Below are 12645 nucleotides of genomic sequence, written 5' to 3'. Positions count from 1 at the left end.
GTGAAGCCAAGGACAAGAAATACATGTAGTGTTAAGGTTTTTTCTCCCATCCCTCTATGACCTTATTTCTTACACCAAGGAAGAAACCAAAAGTACTCACTTAAATCGGGGCCCAATTGCTGCCACATGCCTATTCAAACTGCCTTTCGCCCCTCCAATGTTCAACGAAAGAGACCGCTGGAGCAGGCTGGAGAAGATCTCTATTTGGTCAGAACTGCAGTACTTGGCTATTTCAAATCTCTGCACCAGAAACTGAGAAAGAGAGAAGGACATGTTGTGCTTCCTTGGACCTTTTTCATCTTAAAAAAATCCCAGTCTTTTCTTTTTCAAACACCTTTTTCCTCCTGAATTATTATTCTCATCTAAGCAGAGCGAGTCTCCTGGCTTTGAGGCAGAGTGACTATTGTCATGACTTCACTCTCTTCCTGACCCACAAGAACAAGCAGTGCCAAGTGGCTTAATCACAGTGTCACTGCAACACCACGATAGGTGGGACGTTCAGGAGAAACACACACCTCTATCCAGATGTAATGTGGAGTCACCTCTGGAGGACAAGGCTTCGGCTGGCTCTCTTCTGAGGCTGCTAAAGGGTCTGCTTCTTTCTGCTCAGCAGAAAACAGGCCAACTTTCTGCTCCACTGTCATTTGCCAGGCTCCTGCCATTTCCCGCATGAACTGCAAAAAGGAAGGTAACAGTGTTTCCTATTTGAAGAGCATCTTGTTATATGGGAAGCACAATCCTTCTCCATAAGGCACACAAGAATCTAATTCAATTAAAACTCACTGCAGTATTAATGGTGGGGCAGAGAGAGGTCTATTCAACCCACCAGAAATAAATTGTTTCTTTCTGCCAGAGGTTAGAACACTGGCAATCCTATTTTTTATGCAAGGGTGCAATGTTAAATACCAGAGGTGTTGACTGACGAGTAGGGACACTGACTCCTGGTTGGTTTAGAGCACCACTCTATCAATTGTGGTAGTTTAGAACCTCATTCATGAGCAGCTCGGGCATCTCAGCAGCAAAGCCAGTTGTATAGCTGAGACCCTACCAGATTTCTTTGGCTATATCATTGCTGTTGCTAAGAAAGATTTGTTTCCCACAGTGGACTTCATGAGGGCCCTCAGACTTCCAACAACACTTGAGCAGAGATTTCCTGACAGGCTGAAGTGATTAAAAACGCATTTAACATCCTTATTTGACACAGATTCACAATAGCTGTGAATCTTTCAAAATTTTCTTCTTGTCTGCTTGCAGGGGTAGAGAGAGAGTTGTTAAAGAGCTTCCTACCGGCACTTCTATTCCATTCTTGGCAGCAAGCAGCCACTCCCAGCAAGCAATTGCTGTTTCCATGCCATGTTCATTGAACATTCGCAGGGGTCCCCAACACAGATGATGAAGGAGCTGGGGATCACAGTCTGAAAACAAAAGTTAACTCAGATTTCTCCAGCAGAATAAATGCATTTCACATCAGCATGAAATTGGTGCAAACAGCATGGAACAATCAATAGTTTCTAGTTTAAGAAGGCTTTACCCCAATATAAGCCTAATTGAAAAACGTCAAAACACAGTTTTGCTTCAAGTTGATGCGCACTGGGTTTGTATACAGATAGTTTTTGTAGTTTATTACTCTTGGAATTCAGAGCTAGAGAGCAGAACTCCACTTGTTTTTAATTACCTTTGCTGCTTATAAGCAGTGCAGTCAACTTAAACATGGCCTGGGTGTAGAATTCGGTGTGGCCTGATTCAAGAGCATCATTCAGTTCTCTGACCATCAATTTATTCAGGTCAGATGTTCGTCCTGTAGCATTTGAGAACTGAATCATTCCAGAAACCTGCAAAATACAATGGGTTTTTCAGCAGAGAACAGAATTTTTAGCAATCTAGCTTGGTCTTGCTCATGGGCTGATTAAGGAACTCCACAGAGACATAACCTTTTACTACTTTGCTAAATCGTTAGTTTTATCTGCAATCTAGACCAACATTAAAATGATCTGTTTGATAACCTAGGAAAACTATACCCTTTACCTTATGTGTTTCTGTGAGTTGAATTCCTTCAATAGTTTACGTTGGAAAAGCCTTTTCAGCCATGGCTGAGCTTGTGGGCACCCCAAAAATCACATGAAACCCTGCACTTACCTCCCCTGCATAGCGGTTGCGCAAGTTAAGAGAAGCCATGAAGTTGGAGTAGTCCTTCTTCACACAAGTTGGTCTTTCAGTTAGCTGGGTTGCCTATGACCAGACCACATACACATGTTTATACATATCCAGACACTCGTATATATAATATCTTCACATGTCTTTTAAGTTTAGTTTTCTTTATGGTAATAAACAGACTACTATCAGGACTATTAGGTATAATAATACTTAGACTGATAAAAATTAAATAAGGAACATGTGAGTTAATTCAACATATACTGTCTGAAATATATATGTATTTGTATATAATTATTGAAAGGCCAATTAAAAAAAATAAAATAAAAAGGGTGGAATCTCTAGGACTGCTGCTCTCTTTTCAAGAGCAGGTAAGGAAGAAGACAGAAGAGTAGACTTCCTCCTGGTTCTACCCTCTCTATGCAACAGCTTGATGAACTGACAGTAATGCAGAGAGAGTTTTGTTCCTGTCTTTAAAAAGTACACTAGTGATCCATGCTTCTCTTTGCAGAAGCACTCAGGAATTCGTGACTCAGAAGTTTCTCCTCAAAAACAAACAAAAAGAATGATTCTTTGTACTCTAAGATGAAGTTTTTGTATTGAGGATTCAAAACAAAAATAAAAGGCCAGCAAAACCACCAAAACTTTAATGCTCCTGCAATGCTGTGTTTCAGCACCGCTAAGGGCTAGCTTGGCTCAGCAATGGATAAACTTGAGAACTGTTTATATTACATGTCATAGATATAAAATTTGGAAACCATCATATTTGCATTAGTAATGTTCTGTCCATGGGAACAGAACAAGGGGGAAAGGGACTGCTAGCAATCTGAAAGCTTTCTGAATGAGCTTCTGTGACTTGCTTGACGTGCAGGAGGGCCCCAATCAAAACAAACACTGTTAACACATTAAGAGAGTGAGAAAGTTGTTTCACTTACTCCCTTTCCAGTAATAAACGTGTCTCGTTTCTTCCAGCATGGTCTTTATTCTATAAAGTTTTGTCACCTTGCCCCTTTACAGAACTGCATGACTGCACTCCTGAGTCCTGGGAGCTCTTTATCCTATTACACTGAGTAACTAGTGCTGTCTAGAGGAACAAGGAACCAAAGGAAATCCTGCTAAAGCTGGGCATGGAGGCAGTGTCAGAGCTCCTGCTAGAAAGCCAGCCGGCTGATGATACAACAGATGCTACCGCGTGTTGCTCCAGATCAGAAATTACAACCACAACAATTAAAAATGAACTGAAAAAACACACAGATAATTGCATGAAATGTTTGATGCAAAATCATGTTTTGAGTGACCCCATGTAAAGATCAGAGCAAATGGTTGTCACCTGACACTCACCTACATTACCTGCTAAAGCAGCTCATTTCAGCCTTACACAAAGATGCTACTTTCAAAGCATTAAAAATCATCTGCAGAAGACTCTTCAAGAGGGCAAGACAGCTTTATTTTCTTTCTTGTTACTGTCTTACTTTTAAGTATTTAACAGAGCAAGAGGAGTGAAAGATACCTTGATTTGAGATGGAAAGAAATAAGGTATCTTTCTGCATAATGTTCATGTGCTACAACAAAGGTGGTTTAGAAAATCTGTATCACGTGGCTATAGAGAAAGCTACAGAATCAGTGTGACAGCTATACAGCTGCAGAGGCAAACAAGGATTCTGGCCAATACTCACGCCCAGAGTGGTGTTCTGTCTGTTGTAGCCTGCGAAGTGCAAAACGCTTTCTGTAGCCATAGCCAATCCTGTGTGCTGGGACAATCCTGAGACCCAGTTCTGGTGTTTGTTTAGGTACTCCTGGCAAAAATCCACAACAAAAAGAAGTGTTTGTCAAAACCAGGCAGCTCATATGGAAATGTTGCATAAACTGCAAACTACCAGAGAACTTAATTACACACATACCTGACAACAGACTGTACTCATCCCTTTCAGGCACTGTTCCCCTGGCAATAGAAACTCTAAATCTCTTTCTAAACACATAGAGAGCAAGACTCATTCCATTTTGTAAAAGGATAAAGTGATTCAAAAAGATGCTTGAAGGCTGAGGTCTTTAAAAAGAATCACCTTTCATCAAAAGAACCTTACAAAAGTAAACACTTTGGACTCTGTGGAAGACGGGAATATAATGTGTTACCCTTCTACAAGGATAGAATTCCTTAAGGGATTGGGTTTTTTTAGGGAAGAAAACATAACCTCCAGATAGATTTTCAGTGTCCTAAGATCCTGAGCCTCCCCAGAACTTCTGTTATTAGCACTAAGTTAGGCACCATGAGACAGCATGCTAGTCTAACCTTGAAGACAGTTTCAACTACTTGGTAAAGGATTGAGACCCCTGCATTTTACCACAGTGAAACTGTTTATATAAGAGGTATTCTATTTATGTTATTAGTACACCATAAGTAGTATTCTGTAGGCTTTGCTTGTGGTTTTGTGATGGCTTTCTACTGAACTCTGCCACATGTCAGCATTTACCACACACGTGCTCAAATTGAAGTTTGAAGTTCACAGTGTTCACATGTACTACCAGTGTTTCTCTGGGCTTCCCAAGAAAACCCACAAAGACAAAAAAAAAAAATAACTCCCAAGAGAGAAATAAGAAAAATTATAAAAAGATTAGTTTTACATCTTACTCATATGTTTCAGTCTAGCTGATATTTTCAGCTAATAGACCAGCATTAAAACAAGCTTTGATAAGCAGATGATTTTATTACACCAAATTTTGACTTCTGCAGTGAATCCAGGATACAAACCTGTATTTTCAAGATAGACATCCAAAGTCACATCAAATAAAAAATTCTAATGATTATCTACCAATGGTCTAAAGGAAATCTTACAGCAACAGAAAAAAATAAAAGTGATGCTTGGATAGTCTGAAAAAAAAAATCAGAACCATCACCTAATCTAAGTCTCATTTTGAGCATCTGCAAAGTTCAGATTCCTTCACAGAAGCAGGCTCATTACCTGTAGGTGAGATTTGGTAACTGAGGGAGCCCACTTCATTGCTTCTTGCAGAATCATCCCACAGCGTGCAGCAAAATCCTTGACTATACTCTAGAATTACAAAACACTGATTCAGCCAGTAAAACACAGGACATTTAACAAGAGACACTGGTTTTAATGGTGTAATAGGTCACACGGAGTAAGACAAACTGCAGCACGATGGTAAGGTTAAAATTTTCTCTAACAATTACCCTTGGTAAAAAACAAACTGTCACACCCCCAGTCAAGTAAAATTATACATTTATGTTTTTCTGAATCTAAGTGCCACACTGTATTTGAAAAACCTTACCTAGGGAGGAGGGTTTTTTAAAAAGGACCATTCAGGGCAGCACACTAATTGATCTCCAAGACACAAAAACCCCAGGCATTACTTTGTTCTTTGATAAATCAAGGAGGACTGCCTACCTCTCTGGCTTCATGTGTGTCAGGGACAGTTATTCTATATGGAGCATCAGGAATGTCATAATATGGTTGGTCCTTGTGAATGTCCTAAAAAACCCCAAATATAAATTATCAACATGATAAAATTCATCATCACTTAACTTGGAACACTACAGGTAGCCCTCTCCCCAAACAAGAAATCTGATGTATCAAACCTTTTTACTAGCATTTGCTCTCAAAGTCAATCTGAATAGCTCTAAGAAACAGTCTGCATTCCAGTTTGGTTCTCTGTATAAGTAGTTTTAAAGATCCAACACCCTTTCATCTATATTCAGTACAAAAATAAAACTCTATTAAAAATACTTGCATGTAATAAATCCAATGAATATGGATACTGGAAAGAATATAATCTGAAAACCATAATTCATAACAAAAAACATAAACCCAAAACCTTCCACCAAACATGAGAGTTAAACAGTTACATCCCAGAACTGGTAATCCAGTGTTTTATTCTTGATGCTAAATTTGACTTTCTGAACCACATCTGAAAACATCTTTCTATCACTAGTTTTACTACCTATGAAATATGGGTGCAAATACAGCTCCTTCACAGAATGTAATTTTAAGATTTTTATCAATCTTTGTGATGAAAGCAAAAAAACCTAAGAAATCAAATTAAGTATCAAATAAATGCAAAACAATGCAAAAAACCCCACAGTTCTACCAAAGAATAACGTAAATATAAATTTTATGTTCTTAACAGCATTACTAAGAAAGGAACTTACTGCACTAAGAGACAGTGACAGTGTCTGCAGAATATCTAGCATAGTCTTCAGCACAGTTCCACTCCACAGCAAGTGAGGAAATCTAGAGCAAGACAGGATTCAGAAACACAGTAACCGTGGAGAGCCGAGGAAGGAAATTACTTTCTCAAGAAACAGAGCTGCTCAAAGGGCTACCTACATACATCAGTAGACAAGCACATACTCAGCAAAAGTCACAAATCTTGCCATGGCTCACAATTGCCTAGCTAAACAAGAGTCAAAACTCTCCAAGAGCAAGCTAAGCAGAGCTATTTCATAGGAGTTGAGACTCCATTTATTTCATGGCCACTTTGCTCCATCCATGGTAATACTAAGCAGACACAGACATTTTAACCTGGGGGTTTCAGAAGTCAGGTTAAAAATACTACTGAATGCTATTTTTCAAGTACCAGCTAAAGAAATCCACTTCATGATTGCCATGAATTGCAGAAGTAATCACTAAGCAGTCATGTAAAAAGAGAATAGGAAAATGAAACCTATACTTACTTGTCTACCAGACCAGATAAGTATTTGTCTGCAACTCTCCTGATCCTTTTGTGAATGTGGTTAAAATTCACCAGCAGGAACTGAGCATGTCTCTCCAGCTCTTCTTCATTCTCCTTAGTTTTAGGCTAAAGAGGATGCCAAAGAGAAGTATGAAGCTCTCAAGGAAAAAACCATGCACACTTTGATAAACTGAAATGAGAACATTTCCATAAATTTAAAGTTTTAGTTTACAAGGAACCTACTTTATCAGCCATCATTGTCAGGAAAGCTTCAAACACCTTATCAGCAACAGCTATCACACACTGCATCATGCCTGAGAAATTGAGAGAAGTGACAGGTTTGATTATCAGAATTACCTTTGCTTTATAAACCAAGCCTTACAGGTAAGAAGTGTTTATGTTTACTCAGCCAATACTGAACCAAGCTGTTTCAAAACAAACCCAGCATTCTTGCCAAGAATAAAAGCAACAACACCACAGCAAACATGATTAATTTTGCTACATAGTTGCTTGATTTGTTTAAATTTTGCATGCCTGGAGATAACTTATTAGTATCTCAAATAGCAAGATAACCTAGACAGGTAATCTTACCAGATTTGTCTTTTTGAATGGCTTTATCTTCAAAATAGCAAAACATAACTTGAAAGCGATCTTGGTCAGTTGAACGCAACACCCTGGGAAAAAGAAAGTTTTATGGGTTGGATCATTTGGATTCTTTTTTCTTGGCTCTTTCTTCTTTCTTTTCCTTTAAAACATCTTCAAATCTATGTACTTCCAACACCACAGTCCCCATCACACACACATGGTCATTGTTAATTTCAGGATAATTTTAATTCTCTAGCAAGTGTGATATTGCTATTTGTTTCTACAGTCAGTGAAAAGGGCTCAGATGGTAAAAAGCTGGTTTGTCACTGAGAGAGTAACCTTCACACCTCAGGAGTGGGGAACCTGATGATGATGCACTTAATCACCACAAACACAGCATTATATTTGGTATTTCAATAGGCTTTGCATTGGTCAAATCTGTGTATGATGGAAATATTGCTGATTAAAAAACCTGTTCCTAAAACAGAGCCAGGGTGTTTCTGGAAATAGTTATCCCTGTGGTCAGTCACTGCCAAAGTGAAAACATGACAGAGAAGTTTCTTCCCACTTTCCTGACTGCTAGACCTCCATCTCAGCTATCAGCTACTCACTTCTTTGAATAGCAGTAATAAATACACTTCTAAAGAAGAAAAAAATCCAGTAGCCTGTGAATTCAGTGTGTTTGATTAGTAAACCCTAACACATTATTGAGGGGAAGAAAAAGTACATTATAAAAAAATTCTTGGCTCCTACATTACACTAATCTTGTAGAATAGGGAAGTGTCCTCACCGTCCTTCACAGGTGCAAGCACAAGACTGTGTAGATGACACATTATGTTTGCAAGAGATTCCCTGAAGAACCCTTTTGTCCATCTATGACTTCTTATACAGACAAGAGCCCACACTTTATATTACGTATGTTTTATATGCATAACTATTTTATCTGTAAATTTATATATAAAACGTATTTTTCATTTATATATATAAAATAATCTAAGTATATTTTGTGTATATATATATATACATATTCCATCCTTTTTATCTACAGAAAAGGCATTTTTGTGCAGATGAATTCCCAGTCCTGGAATCTCCAGCAGAGCTAGTATGACTCAAAACACTGATTTTCATTTATCTTCATGTCTGGAAATTCTGCTGGAACATACAGAGGTTATAATTTTTCTTCTTTTTTTGTTTTTAAATTCACCAACAAAACAGTACACACACACACACATATATATATATATACCTCATATACTCCAGTCGGTAAACAGAAAGGAGATAGGTCGACATGGCAAAGTCCAGCTTATTGATCAATGCTGAAACTTCTGGAGGAGGGTCCAAGAGATTTATTATGGTGCTTCGCAACTCATTCAATTCAGCCTAGAGATGAATACATGAAGTTATCTGAAGTGGGAGTACTATATTAATTTCTGTTTTGAAAACATGTGCTTTCAGCTATTATTCTTTACTTTTTAACTTTTGCAACCAGTATGTCAGGATACCTGCCTGCAGAAAGACCAACCTGCTCTGACTCAGCAAGTCAAGATTCTTCAAATACAGAATTAAATAGTATCAACACTGGAGTCAAGGTCCCTGCTGTAATAGCTGCTGGGTTCCATGCAGTTATACCAATGAAGAAGTATAATTGCTACACTAAATCCTTATAATTTTGATGAAACTCCATGTAATTTTGATCAACATCAACCATGTCCAGCTTCTGAAGCTTCAAGGGTCTGTTGTGCCATTCTCTGATGCCACAGAACTAAGTATCTAGGCACAGTGTAGATTTCTGTATTGTATGTGAGCCAGAGACATTGCCTAAGCTGCAACTCTTCAATCCACTTTGCAGTGCCACCACAAACAGCCCTTGCCTAAAATCTACCCTGCAAACACTACAGAGAGAGAAGTATACCAGTACCAAGGTAGAGGATAAAAAGGTAAAAAGCTCACTTAATGTTTCTTTGGAAGATTCAGTGTGTTGTTTCCTTACAAAGTTTGCTGTTTGTTTTTTTTAAACAGTGCAATTTGTCTGATATAGAACAGATGAAAAACTATTAAAAGGCTCCCATTTCCAGAAATACTTCATTTCTACTCCTGATCTAAATAGTGCAGCTACCACCCTAAGCACTTGTATTAACACTCAATAAAAACCCAAGTCATATACACCACTGTCCTAAGAGTAGTGTAAAGGAGCTGTTTTTTCACTAATAGGAAGCAAGCCCTATTGGAAAGGGTATTTGGCTATTTCAGTATATGATGGGCACTGTATCACTTAACTCTGAGGGACATTATGGAAGGAGATCAGAAATGAATTCTTACAGAAGTCACTGTGTCGTTCTTCATGGCAGAATTGTACTGAAGAACAGACCGGAGTGGTTCTTTGCTGGGAAACGTGAGTAATGGAGACTTGGTGGCAATTTCACAGACACCTTCATACCATTCTTCAGGCCAGAGACCTGAAGCACAAGTATAGAGAGGAAGATGGGGTGGGGGAGACATACAACATTATGATTCAAACTAGCACTATCAAGCTTTGCACTACTTCCTATGGCATATTTTTCATCCACTTATGTACAAATCCTCAACACAAGTGATCCATGTTCCAAACATAACAAACAGGTTTTAGTAATTCCAAGTGAAGTTTCTCACTGGATAAGAAGCTTCTACTTGATAACCATTGTACCCCACGTGTCTGATCTTTCATTAAAAACTTCATTATCAGGACTCAAGCTTAATAAAAGCTAACTGCTGTATTAGCTTAGGAAATAAAAACCAAAAACCACAACTAACCAGCAAAGTAGAAGAACAAATTATACTGTGCTAAATCTCACAGCAAAGATGTAAAGAAACCCTACCAGAGAACTCTCATGTAAGCTGTTTGCTTTGTGCTGCCATTATGCCTGCAAATTTTCTTCAGCCTGCTGTGAATGGTTTACACACAGCTGTACTGAGATTTATCCAGAGGTTCTATATGAGCAGAGATGTTTTCTCTTAGAATTTACACTACCTGATCCTTCCACAGCAAATCCCATCAGCACTGAATACAACCAGAAGTCACGGAACAGCTTCTGCAACCTGGGCTTGGCCTCCTTGATGGGTGGCAGGCGTCTAGTGAGCTACCAAAGAAATAAAAATTAACATCAGAAAATGATGGGACTTACAACAGCTTAAATCCATGCAAGGCAACAATTCATAGACCTCCTTCACAAGGCTTTAAGGTGGCAATATTCTTTGTCATCTTTGAAAACTAGTACCACATTACTATTATTATACTGAAGAAAATTAAATGTTGTAAGAATATCTTAAATGCTAACATTTGAGATGCCTGAAATAAGAATTTTCTTTGTTTTATGCAGGGATAATACCATGCTGACACAGTAACCTCTGAAGTGAATACATAACCTTAGTATCCTGTCAACTGCAGAGAGGAAGAGACCACACAGGTCCTTTAAACTCTGTTGAAGACAGTGCCACACAGCTTTGCTTCAGTGCAAAGGAACTCAAAAACAAATAAATATTAGTCAAACATACTTCTGGTTGCTATTGTTTATTGGCTTTGTGGAAATACATTGAGGCACCAATTGGGGATCTTTCATTGTCTGCACCCACGCACACAATGACATCAGTTCTGGAGAATTTGCTATCTAAACAAGAAAGCAAAAAAGCATTATCTTCAACACCCTTATTAAAATGCTCTGGTACTTTCTGCACAAACAGCTGCTACCACAGGAGGAGCACAGTTTATACTCCCCAGCAACCACAATATGCAGTGCTAGATAAATCTGTGTGACAAAGCTCATAGTGTCTTATCCTTAAAGTGCTAAAAGCACAGGCAGCGTTAAGAAATGAGAGAAATGTCCCATTAAACTGTGAGCTTTATTCAATATGCCTGCATATGATTACCATAAACTTTATTAAGAGAATGTTAGATTCTAGTCTGGCTTGAAGGAGTTTTCTCTAACTGCACAATAATTTCCATGAGGTCTGAAAGCCAGCAGTATTTCAGCAAAACATAAAGCCAGCTTCAGATATATTCATAAATTATGAGACAAATTGTTCATTAAAAAAACCAACCCAACACAAAACCACATAAAAAACTCCCTGCAGCATAGTAAAAATAAGGTGAGTTTAAGCTGGTGAATAGCATGGTGGTGTAAAGTTGCTTGTGCAAAACACTTTTGCACCAATATAACGCTGGCTGAAGGAGCCTGACTGTCACAACCACTGAGGCCTCAACTGCATCTGCAGTAAGATGGTCCCCCCCATAATTCAGCAGTGACATGGCTTTTACTGGCCCTTAACAGTCAAGTTTACGTGCATGCTTGACTTTGAAGCTTTACATACACACCAATTTTTGCTCAAAGATCTTCCTCAAAAGTGAGCAAGTACCTGCAAAGCCATAAAAGCAGTTCAACAAGCAGCATACAATTCAGCAGAGGTCACTAGGCAAGGGAGGGATTTTGGCTGACGAAGTAAGTTTAGCAGTGTTTGGTTTAGAGAATGTTTGCTTTGGGAGATACACAAAAACCCAGCGTCAAAGTTCAGATTTAAACCCTGCCATTCCCCTTACTTGAGCTCTTCAACACATCCCTTCAGTACAGTGGCTTGAAGGTAAGCTTCATTTACATCTTCTGTTCTTTTAGGGAGACCTGACCAGAGACCTGTATCTCAGTGGGGGGAATGTTTTGCCTGTGTGAGTGCAGCTAAGCAATAATTTAATTTTGCTAAGATGAGAGGGTAAAGTTGGGAGCTACAGACAGCAAATTCTTCTGTGCCAAAAGCAGAAGATATTTACCACTGGTTACTGGACAGAGTACCTCTGCTGTAAGGGCCTGGCTTCTGGGGGCGGGGAAAAAAAGTCATGAATTTATGTAGAAACAATTAAAAAAAGAGAGACTGATGGAGTCCTTCAGTCACAGAGTAAAATCACTCTCCACAGACACTTCACTTTTCCAAAAGATTTCATTTTTCCTATGGCATAATCACTTCACATGGTTTTAGGATTTCAGGCTAGTTATTTTGAACAGGGGGGAGTTGCAAAGATTAAACTCTTAGTGCAGTTACTTCCATCCTGCTACAACATGTTTGAAAATATTCTCCTTCAAGTACTGGTTTTATTCACAGATGTGCAGGTATGTACTCCTCTGTATTTTACTTCTACACAGCAGCTCTTTGGACTATATGCTAATTTTAAAAACCTTTAAATCATGGTATTAGTGA

The 12645-nt window shown here is 38.6% G+C and overlaps 1 protein-coding gene across 1 annotated transcript in view; it reads right to left on the bottom strand.

Annotated features, from left to right (window-relative positions):
• PI4KA (phosphatidylinositol 4-kinase alpha) overlaps nt 1-12645 on the bottom strand; it is a gene marked incomplete at its 5' end in the record, with an annotated part of 62319 nt that overhangs the window by 17751 nt on the left and 31923 nt on the right. The window contains 15 exons of the mRNA XM_084271993.1: nt 101-252; nt 516-674; nt 1288-1415; nt 1676-1832; nt 2137-2229; nt 3828-3947; nt 5112-5201; nt 5556-5639; nt 6317-6398; nt 6842-6966; nt 7084-7154; nt 7432-7514; nt 8672-8805; nt 9745-9881; nt 10433-10541. Of these exons, the coding sequence (XP_084128119.1) occupies nt 101-252; nt 516-674; nt 1288-1415; nt 1676-1832; nt 2137-2229; nt 3828-3947; nt 5112-5201; nt 5556-5639; nt 6317-6398; nt 6842-6966; nt 7084-7154; nt 7432-7514; nt 8672-8805; nt 9745-9881; nt 10433-10541 (1724 nt within the window). The remainder of the gene's footprint in view (nt 1-100; nt 253-515; nt 675-1287; nt 1416-1675; nt 1833-2136; nt 2230-3827; nt 3948-5111; nt 5202-5555; nt 5640-6316; nt 6399-6841; nt 6967-7083; nt 7155-7431; nt 7515-8671; nt 8806-9744; nt 9882-10432; nt 10542-12645) is intronic.

This window comes from Gallinula chloropus (assembly GCF_964237585.1).
Source record: "Gallinula chloropus genome assembly, chromosome: 17".
In the NCBI taxonomy this organism is placed as follows: Eukaryota; Metazoa; Chordata; class Aves; order Gruiformes; family Rallidae; genus Gallinula; species Gallinula chloropus.
This window is presented reverse-complemented; position numbering and strand designations above follow the sequence as displayed.